A 21,986-nucleotide genomic window follows, 5' to 3' on the forward strand; every position below is an offset into this window, starting at 1 on the left:
GCTTATCATGAAAAGGGCCAAATGCTTCTCTTGACTGACACTCTGGACACATTAGACATTCATAATGGACACGAGTCACAAGAGGGTCAACTCAATACATTCTGCCTTAAATTACACGCCTGTAGTTTTAAAAGGATTCTCCTGGTTATCTTCCAAGGTCTTCGATTGGGGTCACTACTGTTTGCACTGATTTCAGGTCACACATTGAGAGACAGTTTTATTGCCTTTATTTATGTAAAAGCATCCAAGTAATCATTCCAATAAGTTGAGTCATTCCTTTGAACATGTCCCAAAAAAGACCACAAATCACACATTTTCCACAATCTGTTTCTGTTCTTCCAAAGAAATCACGAGAAAAAAACTATTAAAACCTTCCGTCTTATTCAGACAACCATAGTTTCAAAACTACACGTTTCTCTGAGAGTGAAGACGAAATTCTCTGGCACCAAATGAAAGCGGAGGAGGTCTCACTGGAACATTAGCTATTCATACACTTGTACTCCCCTGGAGGGACGGGATCAGGAATCCCACCCATTTACGAGAAAAAGGCAACATCTCAGGAAAACTGATCCAGATCTGAGGGCCCAGGGTGGAGCGCCGCTTAGCTGTTTTTCTTTCACTTTTTTCTTTAAAACTAAATCTCGTTTTTTTACAGTGCTTTTCAACATCATCACAAAAGGCATTAACTCTTTCTTTTGTGGGGATTTAGCTGTCAATCACACCCAGAGTGACTGACATTTGAAAGGAACTGTAAAGGACAGTTTTGTTAGAAATATCTTTTAAATCACCAAGGTAAAAATGCTCCCCGTCTGAAGGCCAATTTGTTTTTGTTCAATGATTTTTATCCACAAAATGTTTCTCATATTGCTTCACACTGCATATTCATCATTCTCTAGATAGCTGGGGATACCGGCAACATTTGGTCCTTGATCCAAAACATGAGTGTGTGGAGACCAAAAAATACAAGAAACATGTGGTGGCATGTGTCCCTCATCAGCATCATGAACACATGGATGGTGTTCTTGCACAAAAAAGTGACTTATTCTAGTGTAGCTGAGTGATGTAGCAGGTCAGTTGTTTGGTCACACAAACTGTGTTGTTGAACATGATCCTGAACCAATGACATCCTTCTTTCCTAGTTTTTTATATCTTTAATTTATTTTTAAAAAAAGTTAAAACCTTTTGAAAATATCTGTGTAAATCACATCTATGTTTTGCCTTTTTTGTGTATGTAGTGTTGGTTCCACATCTTTGAGGTTTTGATGCTGTTGTGTGGTTGTTTATTTTTGAAGCCGTGTTTACTTATATTCATACAATGGTTCATATATCTTATACAAAAGTTATGCTCATGGTTCATGTGATATCTAACTAATTAGCGCCTCTATCAGTTATATTAGATTAGTGTTTAAGAAAAGAATGGGCGTGATCATGTAATGTGACCGTGACTTTGTATGTACCTTTAAAGAACTTTTTTTGTTTTCACACAGGACAGGAGCAGCAGCCTCCTGGGTCAAAGTCCTGTGCTGTTTGATTTCTCAAACACCCCAGCCTTCCTCTATTTGCAGAATTTATCACTCTTTATACTATGTGACCTGACTTCCTCCTTGGCTGTCATTATACAATAGATAGTAAACAGGTCATGTGATCACAGCCTGCTGATTCATGATTATGTCAGCTATGCACAAATTATTGTGCATTACTTTTTGTATGTATACAAACAGAGAATGAAAGCAGTTTTTAAATAAACTGGCAGTAATTGATTTTTTTGGCCACTTGGGGGCAGCACAACAACAACAAACTTGTGTGACAATGAAACAAAACTTTAAAGTTGCTGGCCATAAGACCAAAACAACGAGTTGAAAGTTGCTAAAACGCTCCATGAACTGAGGGCGACCGTAAAATGGATGATAATTGACGGTGGGTTCATCACACCCCCATTGCACATAGTAATTTCATACAATTTTGATATAAACATTTTTATTAATGTAGATTTAATGTTTTCAATGCATTATGTAAGTACTTTGTGTTGCATTTTTGTAATACAGGCAACAAAATTCTCTCACCTCTCACCTTACCTGATAGTCTTGCCCTTCATGCTGAGTCATTACAGTTTTATTTTTAAAGCCCAAATATCAAAGATTGGTCTTAAATGGCTTCATATTTTCAGAGGTCACTTCTTTTAGGGTTTCCATCTTTTCAAGCTTTTCAGTGTCCTCTGCCTTTACAAACCACTTCATATCCATAAATACACACTTTATTACCCCACACTCAGTCCCCAGCCAAACCACCCCATTTACCCCATTTAACCACACACTGATCCCTACAATTCATCCCATGAACGTCCCAGCAGAGAGACTCCATCTTTAACTCCATGTCCCAAGTATCGACAACAATGCCCCCGCGGCACCAGATGGAGAGCCATAAATCACAGGCACATGCACACCCAGGAGACTCCATAAATAGTGTAACAGTTATGAGGGTAGCCCCTGGTCCCCCAGGGGTCTGCAGAGTTGGGGCAGCATGTGAGCCACTGGCCCATAACTCTCCCATTCTTTCAGTGACAGAGAGATTTTTTTAATGCCCTCATTTACTTGTGAGTATATCATAGAGGGGAAACGTTACCATGCATGTTCGACTGAACGACCAGTGACGATGGTGGGTTGCCTGGAAGCGTTCTGCAGAGACAAACCAGATGTCGGGGTGGAGACTGTGTGAGACAAAGAAAGACAGAGGTTAGGAGTTATTTAGTTATTTTCAAGTAATTAATATGACTGTTTTCTAGAGTTTCGCAACTCTGTGGGACAGACTAAGTGCTAGAAAGTGCTATGGTTTAGAAACTTGAACTGAAAAAATCAACCACCTGATGCTCAGAGGCAATGTAGTGTAATTAAAAGTGGGACAGACTTAGTTATGTCACTAATTAGTGACATAACTAAATAAAAATTGGATGAAGAAATTGGTTGAAAAACTAAACTTTGTATATTAAAATAGTGGAGCTCTCTGATGCCCCTCTTACCCCTTAAAGGTGCAAAATGGTCTAGTCTGCCCCTGCACTAAGATTCATTTCTAAACACTGCCAGAGCTAAGTAACTGATTATGCTGCATAGGTTTCCAAAAAAGAAAAGAAAGAAAGAAAAGAAAGATAAAGGGAAAAAAGCAAACTGACCTCAAATTCAAAAGGTGTGTTAGAGAGACATGGATCAAGAGATGAAGGGTGGGGGTCCCACAGAGACTGCTTATGGATAGGGTCCAGAATTCGGTGCTACGCCCCTGCTGATGCTTCAAATGAACAAAAACAACCACCAACAATTCCCCCTTTAGTCATAAAGTGATATTTCAGATCAGATTAAACACACTGTGGTACTAAAAGCACTGAAACACCAGTGACAAGCAGCCACATACAGATGCCAGACTATAAAAACTGATACATTTAATCCCTCCACTTTTATAAAAGAAGTTCAAGCATGATCATAATCTAAAGGGTCAGGTGGTTCCTGCAAGTGTGTTTCGGTTAAACCCCCATGAGCGAATGTATTTTCTGAGGCACCTATGACACTCATCTGGACCGCAACAATGCCCCCTTTCTCCTCTCCGCCTCACGCTCGGCTGGCTCCTCTGAATACGACCCAGGGTGAAATAATCCATACCCCTGAACCCCCCACACAGCACTCACATACAGAGAAACACACACAAGAATACACATGTTGGCACTTAAATGGTCACACGTGTTGGAGGCTGATTGAAAGTCTTACTTCTTGCAGAATTTCCAAGCACATGCATGAAATACCTACATATGATGTTTTCACATTCACACAGAGGAGCAAATAAAACAGAGACAATGCACATAATATATATGTAGGAGCACTCTGCAAGAGTGCAAACCAGAATCAGAAACTAAGAATAACAACACTGCCCTCATGTGATGACAATGAAGAAATACAAAGGTTTTGATATATGTATTTCTTCTTCTCAGTTAAATTTGTATAAAACAGAGGTCCAACAATGGTTGAAAAAAAGGCTAAACCAAGGCACTCTTCTTGCCTGTTGACCCCATGTTTGACCCCTCTCCCTTATTATTGTCTCCGAAAGAATACATACTTCTTTTAAAAAATGTAATAGATTGGTTGAATATTTCTTTAAGGGGTCAATATTATACCATGTTTCAAATTGTTACCACTGTCTCTATGTTATTTGTATTCATATACTGTGTGTTATTTGATATGTTAAATTGTTTGCAGAGGTTTACACTGGGCTGTAGTGTGAGTAGGTCTACTGAGGTAGCCTTACCAGGTGTTTCTCTTTTCCTGGGCCTGCTCCTCCACCAGCTGATGTTCATCTGACTAATTACAACCTGGTTAGGTAGTCATGTTGCACCCCTTTCTTTGTCATGCCTTAATGAAGGACGTGTGTGGTAGAAACATATTGGCTTAATTTTATCTGTTTCACCATGAACTTGCCTTAATTAAGCTTTTTTTTTTTCCAGTTTTGCTTAAGTTGATGTTTATCTAACACAATAGTATTGATTGTCTCTGCTTTTGACGCTTTGCTCCATTATTTTTCTAATGTCTGACAATATGTTTGCTGGACTTCCCAACTGTCAAAATTTGTGGAATTAATGGTGTCTTGTAAGCCCATGCAGGTTGGGCCTGTTTATTTGCATGATACATTAATATAGAAATTAATTAATTAATTTATTCATTCATTCAGCATTACAATCTATAGCCATTTCATGCACTTTTAAGATATGGCACAGTTTCAGCCTTAATAAATATCTGATTAATTCAAGGAAATAAATACGTTTGTATTTGGGTTTTTTTTTAAATAAAAAAAAAAAAAAAAAAAAAAGACATTCATTAATTTAAACTTTATTTGAACAGGGTGGCTCAATGAGAGCAATTCACTCTCTTTTTAAATACTCTGTTTACAGAGGACAATAAATAACAGACAAACATAAAAACATACAAGACTGGAAATAAATGAAAATGACAAAATTGAGAAAGTGGAAAAAAGTGATTAAACTGGCATCTAATAAAATCTGAAACACAACGATATGTGATTAACGGGGGGTGTCCCTTAACGCTAACTTAAGTTTCTGTGTGACTTGCTGATAAGTGTTCAGTCTAAAACAGGAACATTACGACCGTCATGAGTGAATATGGTTGCTGTGAGTTGGGCAGAGCCACTGTGTTGTGGACAGGATTCATGTTTCAGACCTTCATCTAGTCTTCAGCCTGCATGTTGAAACATCCTGGATGCTCACATTACATAACAACAGGAACAAGTGAGTAACACGTTCACTTTCTCATTCTATGGTTAGAGATGATGTTGATCCGTAGATGTGAGGGTCTAAGGGCAGAGGGATGTCGTATGTTATAAAGCCCTCTGAAGAAAACTGTGTTTTGTGAAAATGGGCTTTATAAATAAAATTTAATAGAATTGAAGTCAGTCATTTTGACAAATAGTAGGTGTGCTTCATCGTAAATCCAAATATTTGCAGTTTTTTCTCAACTTATTCTGCTGTGTTATGAGTGTTTTTATTGCTACTATTAAGTGACGTATCTCTGTTAATATCTGATTACTATGGGGGGCAAAAATGGCAACACTTGGGGTTAATATATATTTAATGCCATATTTTTTATTTTTTATTTTCGCAGTCAGGGTCCAAGAATGGGGGGATGTCATATGCTGTAAAGCCCACTGAGGCAAATTTGTGAAGTTGGGCTTTATAATTAAAATTGAATTAAATTGAATCATGGTCTGATGCAAAAGGAAATTGTACCTTTCTCTTTCTTTCAGAAATGACATTCAGATCAGCCTTCATATTCTAAGGAAAATGTAAACTCTGCTGTAACTTCACAGGCAATGAAAGACATTTCATCTGCCTTTTATCCTCAAGAATCGGCAAAAACAAACTTTGTTATTTTAAAATAATACCTTAATAATAATTAACCTTGTGATCTGGAGATAACTATTAGAAAATATATTTGCAAGCACAGCAGTTGTCAGCTTCCTTACAAAGGCCTAATAAACAAATATGAGGTCCTCTGCCTTACATTGTGTCTTTGCATTGATCTAAAGTGCAACAAAAATAACTATATTCTTGTTCTTGTGTTGTCTTTTAACAATTAGCTTCACTAAGTGCTATGTTCTACAGAATTTTTGTTTTTTTACAATAACATAATTGTTGTAACTAATTAATTGAATTGTTCCTGTTGTTTTATGGTTGATGATCCAAAACTCCAAATTATTATTTAGTTTAGACACAGCTAATGTTTACACTGTTATATTTACCTCTCAGTAATGGTGTAGTCTCCCCCCACACACTGGCCCCCCTGCTGCCATTTGGTTTGTTGTGATAAGAAACTGAAGGTGGTGAGGTGACTTTTTCGACTGCTTATCTTTATAGCCATTTAAAGGGCTGGTGCCTCTGCCAGCTCTTTAACTCGTTTTCACACACGTGGGTTTTTGTCAGCACTTTTGTGTATTTTCTCGTTCTATGAGGTGACTGAAGGAAACACACTGGAATGTACTTTTGGAAAATGCTGCTGTTAAAGATACATGAGAATAAGCTCATAAATACTATGCATTAATATGAAATGACTTCTACCTACTACAAAATAGTAATAAACCAAACATTGATTATTTGTAGTGATACCTCTTGAACATCTCTACAGTTTCAGCAAATTCAGGCAGATAAGCCACCATAACATATAAAGCTGTAAAACATAATATTTCTAAATGCTTGATAGATAAAAATAGATTGAAAGGTCCAGTGTGGGGTGTATCTTAGCATAAATATAATACAGTATAATATAATATTATCTGATAAGTGTGTTTATTTTTAGTTTCTAATCACCTGAAAATAAGAGCTGCTGTGTTTTGTTACCTAAGAATAAGCTTTCTATAAGTTTGTATCTACATAGGGCATAGCAGGTTCTCATCCAGGGAGTCTGAAATGTTGCACCACCATGTTTCTACAGTAGCGCAGAACGTGTAAACGAAAAACACTGGCTGTAGATATAGCCATTTATGTTTATGTTTGAAATCTCAATTAACACACTACACATCTCACATGTTTTCATCATCAAGCCCATGTATATTGGTTAAATTACCTTCGCTATATTTAACTGTGAATTAAAACTTTTCTATCAAATTTAAATTCTTTTTTTCACAGTTAAAAGCATTTCTGTCTTGAAATGTTGTTTAACTTAGTTTCATATTTTTGCTGGATGATGTGCAGCTCCAGTGTTTCTTCTTAGTAGAGCTTCATTTACAAAATGAGCCATAGGAGGGCGTCATCTCACAGAAGTCTTTCTAAAACTCATTCTATACTGAGAATCCAGGGTAAATATTTGTATAGTGTAGACACCACTATATCTTTCTCTGAGTGGACCATTTGATTTAACTTCAACCTACACATCTAAGTTATTGATAGAAGAATTTTAAATATGTAGGGTATACATAGCAGCACTGCGAATAGTCATTCTAAAATTACAGGATTATGACTTGTTTGATGTTTTTCTCTTCGTAGGTTTGTGGTGTCATAATAAAAGATAGATCTCTGCATCAGCTTTGTGTCCTCAGAATAGCCATGTCTTAAAACTGACTGGTTTAATTACACAACACATTCAGTTTGGCCCACTGACAAGTTCATTACTAGAGCAACACCAGAGGGAAAAAGGGAGGCAGAAAGTTGGAGGCATAAGCGAGTATAGAAAAGAGATTATATCCCGTGTATGAGTGTGTGCATGTGAGTGTCAAGGCCACCCACAGATGAGTTCATGAGGACGAGGGGTTAATCTGTCTACTCAGACAGCCGTGGCAATGAATAGGCTGGGAGGAGGAAGAACCACGTAATCTGATGTCCCGCCTGCCGCTCACTCCAGCCAGCAGTGGTCTGGGTTGGGGAGGGTGTTGCTCGGGATAGCTTCTCTAAATGGATTACAGGACAGCACATGCCAGTGAAAGGGCACCTGGACACACACATACACATACACTGACGCACACACACACACACACACACTGTACATGCAGGTACACAAGCAGAGGAGATTAGGCAGGAGCGCATTTTTCACCCCCTGCAAGGAGCTTAAAGTCATTACCAGCTGAGAGAGACAAGAGGTGCTGGAGCTGCTCTGCATCTTTGACATTTCTCAGCCTTTTTATCTCAGTAATTCTATTCTTTTTACACTTTCATTGGCTACCAGCTAAATGACTCCGCTTTCTTTCAGATATCTGTTTTAGTAACACAAGTATCAGGTGAGCTGCTACAACAGCAGGATGGATGCAAAGGCAGAGCCAGAGTCTGAGGCCCAGGCTCCAGACGACACACAGGCCGAAACTCTGGACACATCTGGGTTCGAGGTAACTGCTGACCGCCTGGAGCAGCTCATGAAGAGCATGGAGGTGCTGCTGTCGGATGTGGAGCAGCTGCGGGGCCACTGCAGCCACCAGGCCACCGAGCTGATGCGTGCGGCAGTGGAGCTGAGGCAGCAGCAAGACGAGCTAAAGGAGGGTTACGCTGAGTTGTCCAGAGAGATGCAGGAGATCATGGACACAGTGGACGACCTGTTCAACACCAAGACTGCCTTCGAAGCCAAAGAGAAGCAAGCACAGAAACTGAACCGGCAGCTCTGAGGGACAGAAAAGGACTGACAGACTTTGTTTATCGCTGAGGAGACAACTGTGGGGGGAGTGGTTTTGGGAGCTGGACGTGTGGGTCAGAATTTGGACAGGATGGGTTTGGAGGTGGGGTGAGACGCTGGGGTTTGCTTTAATGGGATTATATAACATTTTTGTTGTGCAACATTGTAGTTTTCAGGTTTATATCTGACACCCACAGCCACTGAAAAGGAGCTTGTAAAACGCATGAATCTATATCGCTACACGTAGTCCAATAAATATACAGCCGCAAATATTATTTTAACCCTTTAAGGTCCTCTCTAAGAAAAAAAAGCTATGGATTTTTTTTCTTTACTTTTTTTTTTTACTTCTGTAGGGTAATGATAACTTTTTTTTTTTTTTTTAACGGAGCCCATAGTTGTTTAAATATAGGTCTCTACCAAATGGTTGAAATGTCACTTCATCGTATTTGTAAAACAGAAAGAAAAAACATGCAAGTCATGCGCTGTTATAATGCTTGTAATGCATTAGTACAACATATATACATACATATATACATACATATACATACATATATATATACACACACACACACACACACACACACACACACACACACATATATATGTATATATATATATATATATATACATATATGTATATATATATATATATATATACATATATATAACATATATCAATTTGTTAATATGGAACTTTTAGTTTTACCAGAACCAATATTTTTCATGTATTTATTCTAGGTAATTACCGTTAAAGTACTTTAAAACAGCTTGGAAATAGTGAAAACATTCTAGATATATATTATTTTCAATCAAATACACAATGGAATAACATTTAAAACATGGTATTAACAACAGTGAACATTCATCCTGTTTTAAATTTCATTAAAATTGTGAATTTATTATCTTAGAATCATTACCTTTACCATAAGAGGACAGCTGAACCGTTTGGTTGAGCATGGGTTAAACAATAACAAATCATCTTTATGAAACTATTTCTGCATATATAATGGATCATTTAAAGACAAGGAGTGATCAAAAGGTTTCTTATTTTGTAACAAAGTCAATATTAATCACATTAGCTTAGCTTCAACACCTTTTCCATAAAAGGCCACATCAACTATTTTGTAGAACATGTTTTTAAAAGATAATTTGACCCTTATTAGATTTTTGTTTTTGTATAAAGTTACATAAATCTGTTCATTAAGACCTCTGAAACTATAATATTTTGAATAAATATGCCTTCAATTGAAAATCCCACCACACCAAGCCATCATGTCTGGTATGACTTCTTTTGTTACTAGCTTCCTGTAGAAGTCATTAAAAAGGCAGACTATTTAAAGACACAGTAGCCGTGTCCCAATTCAGGGTCTACATCCTTCGGAGGCTGCATTCGAAGGCCGATTATATCACAGCTTTGCGTGAAGGCTGTCCCATTTGGTCACAATTCGAAGGCTCCTTCTTATGCAGCCCACAAATGTGGACTTCTTCTCACTCTTTTTGGAGGACACGTCGCTACTATCCTTCGCGGCCTTCCATTTCCCAAGATTCCTTGCGCGCCCGCAGTCTTCAAAAATAATTGTCATAATGGCGGCACAGAGCGGAGATCGGAGCGTTGATTTAACTTAATGAGGGTTTTCACTCATTTGAAAATCAAACACCAGATATGTTAAACTTAGAGTGACGTTAAAATCTCGTAGTGAAGCTATATAGCAGAACCACACCTCTACCACGCCTCTTCCGACTTAAATATCCTCCTAACCTGATCTCCCCTTTCGTTCTCGTTATTCTCTTATTCTCTTATTCTTCTCTCTGTAGGGTCCTAGGGGGTCTGTCGTGCCCGGGAGCCACGGCGGATTCCCACCGAAGCGTCCCCACACCGCACTCAACCATCCATTCCAATAATTCAACATCAGTGTTTATACCAAATCTACATTCACGTCAATAAATTGTTAAAATAAATTCCTATTGAGGTGTGGTCCTTGCTAGTGAAATGTCCTTCATAATATGTGACGTTAGTAATGCTAACATGTAGCCACCTAGCATACTAGCCAGGAAATCCTCCGAAGACTAGACTGTCCCATTTAACAACCATTGATGCGGCCCTTGGAGGGGCCTTCGAAGGAGTTGCCTCCGTAGACCGCGTAGGCTGCGTCCTCCGAAGGATGCAGACCCTGAATTGGGACACAGCTAATGACATCGAGTTGATTTTTTTTGGTATAACCTAAACCGGATGGTAGCGATAGCTCAGTCAGGTTGAGTTCAGTTCAACACATTTATTAAGACATAGTGACTCAAAATGTAATCTACCAAACAGTTGAGCAGGACCTTAAAGGGATACAGTTGAATCATCGCCTGTCTGTCGTAGTTTTAATAAAATATTCTTAACAAAGATACAGTCCATTGCATTGCTTTCATACAAGATTGCTGCTGTCTTCAATGACAAGATCATACAGACCTGCGCTGCCTTTCAACCAATGATTTACTTTATTACTTCTGCTATTACTGAATTTTTTTTCCTGCCCACCCACGAACAAAAACACACATCACAGCTATTATTAGGCACAGACAGTGTATTCAGTGTTGACAGTTGAGACTAAAGTATACATTATATGTTACTCTTGTCAGCCTTTATAGCTCCTACAGCTTCTGCTTTGCTAAATTTATGGCACAGGAATGTTGCTCTTCACTGATAGCTGCTGGTACATCGTCCATATTCTCTTCCCATCCGGCTCCACTGTGGTTTCTCACTAAAATAAACCTAAATAGAGCCTTAGGGTGATGTTTACCTCCCATCCAATCCTCTGCTGTGACTTCCTGGTCTGTATTTAGCGGTTCTGGTATGTGTGAAGGGGACAATCAGTGGCCAGCAACCTGAAAAAAATCAATCATCGGGGAGCTTCAAGAACTCATTCACCCAGAATCTCAATTTAGTGGGTTTCTGATGTAATGTATATATATGTGCAGCCATTCATAGATGTGTATTTGGGGTGGACTCATGGGAAAGCTTCCCCATCAGTTTTTAGAACGTTCATTTGTCCAACCCACAAAAAACATTAAGTTAAGCAGCTTTTATTTGACACAATTAAAGACAACCTAAAGTGATAAAGAAAAAGCACAAATTGGTGCATAAAACGTCACCAGAATGCAGGAAATTAAATGTTTGATATGAATTTTTTTTTGGTGGAGAGCCTTCAAACCCTCCATTTCATATCTGTGTCCACCAACGTTGACTCCTATGTCTTTGCAACTATAAAATTATGTGCAACCAAATACTATCTGTTAATGCAGGAGCAAGCAATTATCTTAACTACTTCTTGCACGAAAACATGTTTTTTTGATTATGATAATTCCTTTAACATAAATACGTGGGTGCAGATGAAAGGACTCAACATAAAACTACAACATATGGAGTCACACAGCCTGAGGGTCTTTACTGGAAAAACCCTGCTCCAAATCGAAGCTTATATTCAGCTTTAAAAAAAGAAGTCAAAATTTTGTGGTTGAAACCTGACACTTTCTGGGCTGTGGTGTTGGTGTGCAAAGAGGGTGAGGAGATAGAAAGCTGAGGCGTCAGTGCCTACCTTCACTACTGAGGTGCACATCCCTCTGGACTGCTGGTCAACCAGCTGGGAATTCACTTCAAGAAGGTAAGACAAATCTGTTATTAGCTGTTCTCACCTATCGCTTTGCTCATGAAATACATTTATTAATACAGTAGTGAAGAATAACCAAGGATATCAGGAAATATAGGTGTTATCTGATATATATGTATTAACGGACTCATCATTCAAAAAGAATTAAAATTGTTGCATTGATTTTTCTATTTTTTATTTTTCAAATTTAGTTTCTATTGTCATCAGTAGTTCTGCAGCAGCTTCTGGTGAAAATGAACGTCCTGCAAATTCTGGGTCTCCTACAGCTGCTGGCTGTACCTGCTTTCACTGTGAGTCTGCACTTTTAACAATATTAATCATATTGTATGCCTACTGTTTGAATGTCCATAATAATTACTTACGTGCTAATGGAAATTGCAAAAGAACACAATGTCCTAATCTCTACACAAAAAAACTACACGTGTATTTTCTGACACATGCGTTTTGCCACACTGTGGGTTTCTGCAGTGTATATATGGGACTGTTTGTGGTTAAATGTTCCAGCTTCTATATTTGGTGTCTCTAGCATGCTCTTAGTGTGTGTTAGTGGTTCGTGGTGGGTTAGGATATGGTGTGATAGAGAACTATGTGTTCCAGACGCTGAGCAAGTGGGAGTTTACAGTTTTTTGTTGTCTTTCAGTTCACACGGCCAATCCATGACTACTGGGGAGAGTTTGGACCCTATGGGCCCTGCAGCCGTACCTGTGGCACGGGAGTGGCAATGAGAACCAGGAAATGTATCACTTCGAGGTAGGGCCAGGGTAGGGCACAGAGAGTAGGGTGATGGGATGTCTTGTCTACTAAATATGCATATTTGCAATAGGGGACCCTATGACTTAATTTGTAATAAAAGTTGCTTTAAATATACTATAAATCAGTGATTCCCATACTTCTCCTTTGTCATTAGTTCACGTTTCACACATTTGAAAAACTGCCAAATATTCAGCTTTGTTTCATAAAATGTAAACAACATGCTGGCTTAGAATACAAAGAAATAAAATGCATTGCAAGAATGAACAGAGATGGCACTTCAAAACAAAAGCTCTGTGATTGAAATTCACGACATTTCATAATAAAGTGTGCTTTTTATAAACTTCACACATTCATGAGACACTACGGTCTATTGTGTCTGTTATCCTGTGTAACTATCACTCATGGACATACAGTATCGGTATAAGTGAAAGGTAAATATAGTTTTTACATTTGTAAAAAATTTCACTTTACAGAAGTCGTATTTTTTAAATTGTTTTATCGTTTTTTAGTTCTCAATCACTTTTTTTCATTTTTTTCTGTTACATCTCTCTTTTTTATCAATAAAGAGAAGTGTTTAGCATGCAAATGAAAGCATTCTTTCCCCTCTCTTACAGGACGGACGGAGGACATAACTGCCTTGGATCCTCTAAGTCCTTCCGAATTTGTAACACACAGGTAATTATCCTTGAGTAATTTTCTTTTCTTTTGTTTTTGTCTCTTGAAAACGTTACATTTAACCACAACCTGCACTAATGTATTTTAAAATATGCCAATAATCCAAGACTTTGTGTCACTGCAGGACTGTCCGGCTGGGTCCAGGGACTTCAGAGAGGAGCAGTGCTCCCAATTGGACCACACAGACTTTCAGAGCAAACGCCAGACATGGGTGCCTTATTATGGAGGTTTGGGATCTATTATGTACTGTGCAGCCACATTACTTGAGTCCAAGTGCAGATGCACTGTCAAATAATTCTTGGTGTTATATTTAAGGATTATCAATTATATGTACGTAACAGACATGCATTCTGAGTGTCACGTTACTGTGATTGTCTTCTCTTTATCTTATTTTTTGGATTGTGTTAGAGTATATAAAAAATACCATTCACACCATATCAAAAGTTAGGGCAGATTCTATTTGATCTATTGATCCATATATTCTTTGTCCTGTAGCAACCAATCCATGTGAGCTGACGTGTGTCCCAAGAGGAGAGAACTTCTTCTACAGACACAGACCTGCAGTGGTGGATGGGACACCGTGCTATGTGGGACGCTCTGATATCTGTGTGGATGGCGTCTGCAGGGTGGGAACAAAACTGGCATTCACAATATAATTACAGACTTTCAGAGCTTTACATAGTGCTGTTTTTCTAGAATAACATTGCCCATTACTCTTAATTGGTAGCTTTCATTTGTATTCACATGTACAGTAGTGTAATTGAAAATAAATTTGTCTCTCTCCAGATACTGACACATGGAGACATTATGGGTTTGGATGAAGACACTAATTCCGTGCATGCTGCTGCCTCCGTTGCTGTTGCTCCTCACCAAAGAGACACCCTAAAATACGTCTACAAAACTGGTGTTTACGGCCAGTGCTCTGCCTCCTGTGATGGAGGCATGCAGTATCGCAGCGTGCAGTGCTGGGTTCAGGACCCAGCAAACCCCCGTGTGGTGGAGGAGACTAACTGCATCACCCAGAGGCTGCAGAGGCCGCAGAGCCAGCAGGCCTGCAACATGCATCCATGTGCTTCTGCTGCTGCTGCTGCTGAGTACAGCGTCTCCAGCTTCACTGTGGTTTGTACCTTGGAAAACTTTTACATTTTGACATCATACAGGCAGACAATGAAATGTTGCTTCTGGTAATGGAAAGAGAAAATGAAGCAAGCTGTGGAAAAAATAATAATAAAAGTGTAAAAAAAATAATTTGCAGATAAAAAATAATAAAAGTGTGTCAGTCAATTTCACGCTTTCCATTAAATTATGTATTCAAAATGACCAAAAAGTGACATTTAATAGCCTCAAAGAGACAGAAAGAAACTTCAAAAAGAGTCAGGGTGGTGGGGCCTTCTACATGTCTGTGCCCAAGGACCCATTTCTCATAATCCACCCATGGTGTAAAGGCATAGCAATATGGTAATGTAATAATGCTCATTTTGTTTTGGGACTGACAAATTAATTGTCACATATGGTGTTCAGTGCTCGGTGACTTGCGGGGAAGGCCGGCAGACGAGGGAGGTGACCTGCGTGGGGTCGAGAGGTGAACGCCTGCCTGAGCACGCCTGCAGTGGACTTGCAAGACCTGCATCTGTCCAGACCTGCCGAAGACCTGCCTGTCACACACACATCACCTGGCATGTGACCGACTACGGACTGGTAGGTGAAATGCAGCGAAAGAATAAAAAGTGTTGGACTGGGAGGACACTTTCTCTCCTGTCCTGTCTTGTCCCTGCAGTGCACTAGAAGCTGCGGTGGCGGTGTGAGGGAGAGGAGAGTGGGCTGTTTCGATACAGATTTGAACCCTTACCCAGAGTCCCGGTGTGGACCAGCCCGCAGACCCGTTTCTGTCGAGACATGCAACTCACAAGCATGCCCTGGAGCACAACGTGAGCCAAATCGAAACAAACACTCTTTTAGTTTGAGTCTCTTTGCTTGTTTGTATTTAACCGATGTATTTTATCTTTAGTGGTCCCAAGTGTGCAGGACCCGAGGGCACATGAAAACATTGTGAGAGGATTTGTGCCTCATGCTCCAGAAGACCCTTCAGGTATGTGAAGCATGTGTCTGATTGAACATATGATTATTTTATATGTGTAGCCAAAGCAGTTGTAAAGAAGATTTACAAAAAAAATCACAGAATGAATGCACAACCAGTCATCAGGTGCAGGTGATACTCAGATTAGTTTCAAGTGAATGCTTCTTCAGGCAGTAAAGAAAGTGTATGTTGTAACCGTTGCTGTCTAGACTGCAATTGCACTGCTTTCTCACCTCCATACTTGCTCACAAACATAAAGAGTTTCTCTTACTGCTTTTCCACTCCTGCCAGTAATATTTACATTCTAAAATATATCCATCCAAACTTAACTACTGCCAAATTTAATCCAGTACAGTGTGTTTGTTTGTCTGCGTCTGTGTTGACTTACTTTATAGCTTCCCAGCCACATACAAACATTGCGTATGATCCCTACACGGCTGCGGTTAGTCCTCACTGTTCACAGTCATTCTATGGCTGCTGTCCTGACGGCCGAACATCCGCCACGGGGCCCAGAAATGAGGGCTGCTCCCAACAAGACTGTGTTAACACCAGGTAACACTGCTTCCTGGATCCTACTTTTGTAACCAACATTAATTACATTAATAAAAAACAAATTGCCTCAATGTAAAATGTGTGCAACTTTTTTTTTCTTTTTGAATCTCTCTTCCATAGATTCGGCTGTTGCTTGGATGGGGTGACTGCAGCTCAAGGATTTGGACGGGCTGGATGTCCTGAGTTCCTTACAACTGTGGTAGGAAGCACATCACTTTCTCATCTTGTTTTAATAAACTCATTGAAGTTGTTAAATAATGCAGATGCATTAAAGAGACACTCTGCTGATTTAACACGTCATAATTAGTCTACTCTTTGTGGAAAGTGCTATTCTGCCTATAAATAAATAAATAGTTGTGCAGTCTTCTTTGGCTCTGGAGAGGCCTTTGGCAAGTTTTAGAAAATAACCAAAGTGATGTAGTGATGTCATTCTGAGCCAGTTATCCTGAAATGTGTCTTTGCACTGCTGCTTGGCCTTAGTAATGTTAACACTACTTCTTTGAGCATCCTAGGGTTTACCATTGTTAATGTTGATATCACCAGTACTGCTGTTTGAGCATGTCCTTTCTGATTTTGACAGCGGTTTGTCATGTTTGCATGCCTACAAGTCCACATCATTGAAACCTGTCTTTATTCTGGCAAGAGATGCTTGTAGTCATCTCTTGGGGGGGGGTGTAGTCTTATAGAGAGAGGGAGAGAGAGTTAGCCAGGTGTGTTTTTGTCGATTGTCAGTCCGTCTGTGTTCCAGCCTGTCCTTACGCATTTTTCACCAGTGCAAACAGTGGCTGAAATTTATGAGACATTGCTATAAATCTGTGCAGAGAGGGAACAAAAACAAGTAGCTACAGCTGCTTGGGGCTTTATTTAAATATTTTAACAAAACAGGTTTGCTATCCAAATTTTAACGTATTTAAAACATTAATTTATGTCTAGTTTATATTATCCCTTTTTTTCTTTCCTTCCTTTTTGCTATTTTTTTATTTGTTCTTCCTATAGTCATGATGCCACACACTGCAGTAAATTAGATCGTTTCATGCACCTTTAGCTAAGGTTGTTTTATAGACAGTAAAATCAAAGAATAAAAAGAACCTTTGTGGAAATTTCATTATAAATGCTAGATTTGCAATCCTGCACTGAAATCTAGATCCCTTTAAAGTACAAATGTATAACAGAAAGCCTCAAATTTAGGGTGTGGAGTTTGAAACATGTAGGCAGAACCCGGCAGAGAGAGCTAACTAAAGATAGTAATGAGTTGCATGATGGGAAGTGTAGGATCCAGTTATTTTGGAGCTTGACTCAAATAAGTGACTAAAAATCAGGATAGGTATTATTTTAATTTGTCTCTCACAAGTCCCCCAACTTTATGAAAGCACAACGGTAAGTCGCTGTAATAGATACCTCATTTTTAAACTGCAAATTACCCTCTCAATAGTCTCTGCTACATATATACAGCAAATATTATGCTTAATTTATTGGTTATACACGATGATTCACTATCTCTCTTTCTGTCCACCTTCCTTAGCAAAACCCACCACCTCCCGCCCCTCCATCCACTGGCAGTGTGTGCTCCCTGCCTCGTGATGAGGGCCCCTGTGATACTTGGAAGGTCCGCTACTACTATGACTCAGGCGCTGGCAAATGTACTGAGTTCTGGTATGGAAGCTGCCATGGCAACGCTAATAACTTTATGACCCTGGAAGCATGCCAGAGAGAGTGTGGGGGTGTGGTGACGAGGGAGCCCCCACCTGCACCTCGAAGAGGGGCTACAAGGAGAGGGTCATCCAGCGGGGCTTTGAGGGCGAGGGCATAACAATGGTCACTACTGACACCTCTAAATCAGTGCTGTCTTTATGAATCAGATGATATTTGTACACATAGAATTTACATAATGAAGTCACACACAAACATGTATTGTAAAACTTACCACACCGTAACTTTCATTTTAGCGTCAGGCTTTACATCATCGAGAAAGTGTTGCATTTTAACTAACATGATTCCAGCTCATGGTTTGGATTTTGTTATTGTTTTGATCTTTGGTATTTTGTTTGTGATGCACACCGTATTCACATACATATTTTGCCTTAGATCAGGACTACAACAAAATGATGTCAGTGTGAATCATGAACCTAATCAATAAATTGCCAGCTATCCGGTAACCTTGAAATAAAATGATGTGGTTAGTCTTTGTCTCCATCTGCTCCTGCAATATTTCCTAAAATTAATCTTATCATAATTTGACAAACATTTAATCAAACTGTTGATCTGTTTTTACTTTGACAAACATTTTACTGTTGATCTGTTTTAATAAACAAAACAAAGTGGTGTGATGTAACTTGGTTCACTTAGTAAAGTAATGTAGTCAAGTTTGAGGTAATGGCATGATGGTATCATTGTAATAGATTCTCATTATCTGTTATTTTATACGTCTATTTTATTCCTTTACTCCATTACATGTCATTATTACTACACAACAGTATCAAACAGCTTTAATATTAGAATAACATGAATGCATCAATAAACATAATCCATTAATAATTATAGTGCAATATAACACTGGGGTTATAACAGTGCATAGCAAATTATTTTTATTTTTCTGATGATGAAAAATTATTATTATTAGTAGTAGTAGTAGTAGTAGTAGTAGTAGTATTAGTATTAGTATTAGTATTAGTATTATTAGTATTATTATTATTATCGAATGACTTTTTAAAATGTGTTTTTCCATCGCACACAAAAAGTTTCTTTACACATTAGAAATGAGATTGATTCTATATTTTTACGGCCATACTTTTATTTTGAAGCAAAAACTTTATTTTGAAGGGACCTCACTTCACAACCGGAAAAAACTTACTCCATTTCCGCAGAATATTTTCCTTCAAACGGCTAGCAACATCGGACAGGGAATCAAGTAGTAATAAACACCCAGCGTTTTTGCAGCTTTGCATTCCCCAAAAAATAGACAGAGTCTGCACTCAGCTCAAACATGGTAAGAGCGTTTTGCGTTACGTTTGAGGAGGTAAAATCACGCAGTATTAGATATTTAGCTCTTGTTAATCCGCCACAGCTAAGCTAACAAGCTACGAGGCTAACGTTCATGTTACTAACGTTACTCTGTCAAACCTGTATTTTATTTAGTTTTTTTCTGTTGCTATAAACACACAGTTTAACGTTTAGTTAACTCAGCTCAATTTTTGTTCGTAAATGTTGACAAATTGACTTAAATTGGAAATCTTTTGGAAATTTAGCCATTAACGTGATGGTGATCTGTTGCTAAACAACCGTCCGTTTGAAAACCTCTGGGAGAAAGTTAACGATACTTTATGTATCAGGACAAAACATAATATTGCACATTAATCATTCAAGAGATGTGTTATTTTACGAGATGGCATTATTGTGAGTATTTAATATTAATTATCTTTACAGTCGCACACTATTTTGCTTGTCCAACCAACCAAGAGACCTGAAGGCCGCACATATGCTGACTATGAGTCAGTGAATGAATGTATGGAAGGTGAGTCTTCAGCTGTTTAAAATAGTTCTCAATAATAAATCACGTTTTGTGGTCACCTTTGTTGTATTAAGTGCAGTCTAAACCCATATTTTGATATTAGCACGATTAAATCTTAACTTCAACAATATTGCTCAATGAGGCGACAGAATACTTTAGCATAGTACTGGCTTCTTAGAGGGTAATAGTAAAATATATTTTACATATCTCTAAGATAAAATAATATTTAAGACTGTGAAAAGTTTGGGACCTGTGTTAGGTGTGTATGAAAATAATAGGTTTATTTGTTTTACATTTATTGTGTAATTTCTTTGTTATTGAATGATTAGTGTATTGAGTGTGCAGTGATATGTTGTAACACACATGCACAATAAAACTGAGTTGAAGCTACAATTATTCATTCATTAATAGTTGTATAATGGTGTTCCTTTTATCATTATTGCTTTATTTATCCTGTCTATTTCTCTTTTGAATGAAATCTGTTGTGTTATTTACTTTAGAGTCTTTGCAGTGAACTTTATGACATTCTCTGTGCTATTTTAGCTATTTTCTTTTCATGCACACTTTTTGAAATAGTTTTGCTTCCTTTCAGCATGTCGTGCACCTCTCTTCCAGGTGTTTGCAAAATGTATGAAGAGCATCTTAAGAGAATGAATCCTAACAGCCCCTCCATCACTTATGACATTAGTCAGTTGTTTGACTTTATTGATGACTTGGCAGATCTCAGCTGCCTTGTGTAAGTATGATTTGTCTGCTAAATGACTACTAATTGAATTAAGATAAACCTTGCCTTGAATGTGTTGATCACTATGTTATTTAAATTTTGTTACAGATACAGAGCTGACACTCAGACATACCAACCATACAACAAAGACTGGATTAAGGAAAAAATATATGTCCTGCTGCGGCGTCAAGCTCAACAGGCATCGAGGTAAAGGCATCGGAGAGGAGTTGTCCTGCTACACACATTTTGAAGGAGTTTTGCTGCACTTTATTTCCACAGCGTCTTGAAGATCTGTGTACATGGACAACACTGACAGTTTGAAAAGGAAAGGGTTTACATATTATACTTTACATGGGGAAAGGAAGGGGTTAAAAAGCTGGGGGAAGGTCAGAAATTTGGTGCATTATATAGAAATGGGGTAGTGCTGTGCAGCACACGTTAATTTGTTACATCAAGATGAGAGTGGAGCGAACTGTAAAGACTAACTTATTGATGGCGAGGGATTTGGAGAAATTCTGCACAAGATAGGTAAAACTTTTTTCTTTTTTTTTTTGGTCAAATTTATAATGGCATGTTTTCAATATCCCTAAAAGTTATGTGACATTTTTCATATACCTTTACTGGGCAGTTGGATGTGAATTTTGAATGCAGGTGATTCGTTTTTAATTAGATAAATGTGTGACTAACCAATCAATGATACTGTCCCCGGAAGATCTTTTTTTTTCTCCATATTTCATTGATTATTATTTTTATTGTTACTATATCCTACCATAACGATGTAAAATGCTCTTTTTGTTAATGTTTTTGTTTTACGTAGCATCTGATTTCTGCTATCCCTGCCTCTGTTTTCTGTGATCTAAAGAAAATAAACGATTGTTTTCTGACTGATTTACACTCTTTAATATACAACTGTAAGAACAGGGAGGAATACTTCAAGCTTTTATTCAGTCTCAGTGTAGAAACTGCTGGTTTACAAAGATCTACATTTTGTTCATGTTTTTGTCAAATAGTTAGACTGGTGTAAAATGGTGTGTAGTAACAGGATGATAAAGGACTGGTATTTACGGGGGGGGGTGATAGAAAGGAGAGGGATGTCAAATCATTTTTTTAGCACTTGGGAGGGGCTTATGTTTATTATTTAAAAAATGATTGTAATTTGAATTTATTTTACTACTGATTTTTTAAGAAAAGATGCCTTCCAAACCAGTGTGTTTTTAGGCATGTTTTTTTTTTTTCTTAAAATATTGCCAAAATATCACAATTTATTCTTCAGCTTGAAATTGTAAAAACATATTAGCATTGGATTTTAATTTTTTTGACAATCCTTGAACATATTATGTGGGACAAATGCTTTGTTTAGATGAAGTAACATAACCAAATCTAAGTTTAAAAAGGTGAT

The 21,986-nt window shown here is 38.2% G+C and overlaps 3 protein-coding genes across 4 annotated transcripts; all 3 read left to right on the forward strand.

Moving 5' to 3' along the window:
• The first annotated feature begins 5,108 nt into the window (after window positions 1–5,108).
• LOC148186860 (uncharacterized) lies at window positions 5,109–11,036 on the forward strand. The gene is made up of 2 exons (XM_088089371.1): window positions 5,109–5,281; window positions 8,232–11,036. Exon 2 carries the CDS (start codon window positions 8,281–8,283, stop codon window positions 8,635–8,637), a length of 357 nt encoding a protein of 118 aa, XP_087945497.1. The 5' UTR covers window positions 5,109–5,281; window positions 8,232–8,280; the 3' UTR covers window positions 8,638–11,036.
• A 1,142-nt stretch (window positions 11,037–12,178) lies between these two features.
• Window positions 12,179–18,687, forward strand: paplnb (papilin b, proteoglycan-like sulfated glycoprotein). Of its 2 annotated transcripts, none has more exons than XM_042503760.2 (13): window positions 12,179–12,292; window positions 12,490–12,588; window positions 12,939–13,048; window positions 13,666–13,726; window positions 13,851–13,953; window positions 14,222–14,352; window positions 14,513–14,845; window positions 15,248–15,424; window positions 15,504–15,654; window positions 15,735–15,815; window positions 16,199–16,355; window positions 16,476–16,554; window positions 17,878–18,687. In XM_042503760.2, exons 2-13 carry the CDS (start codon window positions 12,532–12,534, stop codon window positions 18,163–18,165), a joined length of 1,728 nt encoding a protein of 575 aa, XP_042359694.1. In that variant the 5' UTR covers window positions 12,179–12,292; window positions 12,490–12,531; the 3' UTR covers window positions 18,166–18,687. The 2 variants fall into 2 exon arrangements, with proteins under 2 accessions (XP_042359694.1, XP_042359695.1); XM_042503761.2 differs by having other exon boundaries at window positions 12,248–12,292; window positions 12,506–12,588.
• A 494-nt stretch (window positions 18,688–19,181) lies between these two features.
• On the forward strand, window positions 19,182–21,475 carry erh (ERH mRNA splicing and mitosis factor). Its single transcript, XM_042503646.2, has 4 exons — window positions 19,182–19,341; window positions 19,779–19,866; window positions 20,479–20,599; window positions 20,696–21,475. Exons 1-4 carry the CDS (start codon window positions 19,339–19,341, stop codon window positions 20,796–20,798), a joined length of 315 nt encoding a protein of 104 aa, XP_042359580.1. The 5' UTR covers window positions 19,182–19,338; the 3' UTR covers window positions 20,799–21,475.
• The last annotated feature ends 511 nt before the right edge of the window (window positions 21,476–21,986 follow it).

This window comes from Plectropomus leopardus, chromosome 16, assembly GCF_026936395.1.
Source record: "Plectropomus leopardus strain MGB_pleo_1.0 chromosome 16, ASM2693639v1, whole genome shotgun sequence".
Taxonomy (NCBI): domain Eukaryota; kingdom Metazoa; phylum Chordata; class Actinopteri; order Perciformes; family Serranidae; genus Plectropomus; species Plectropomus leopardus.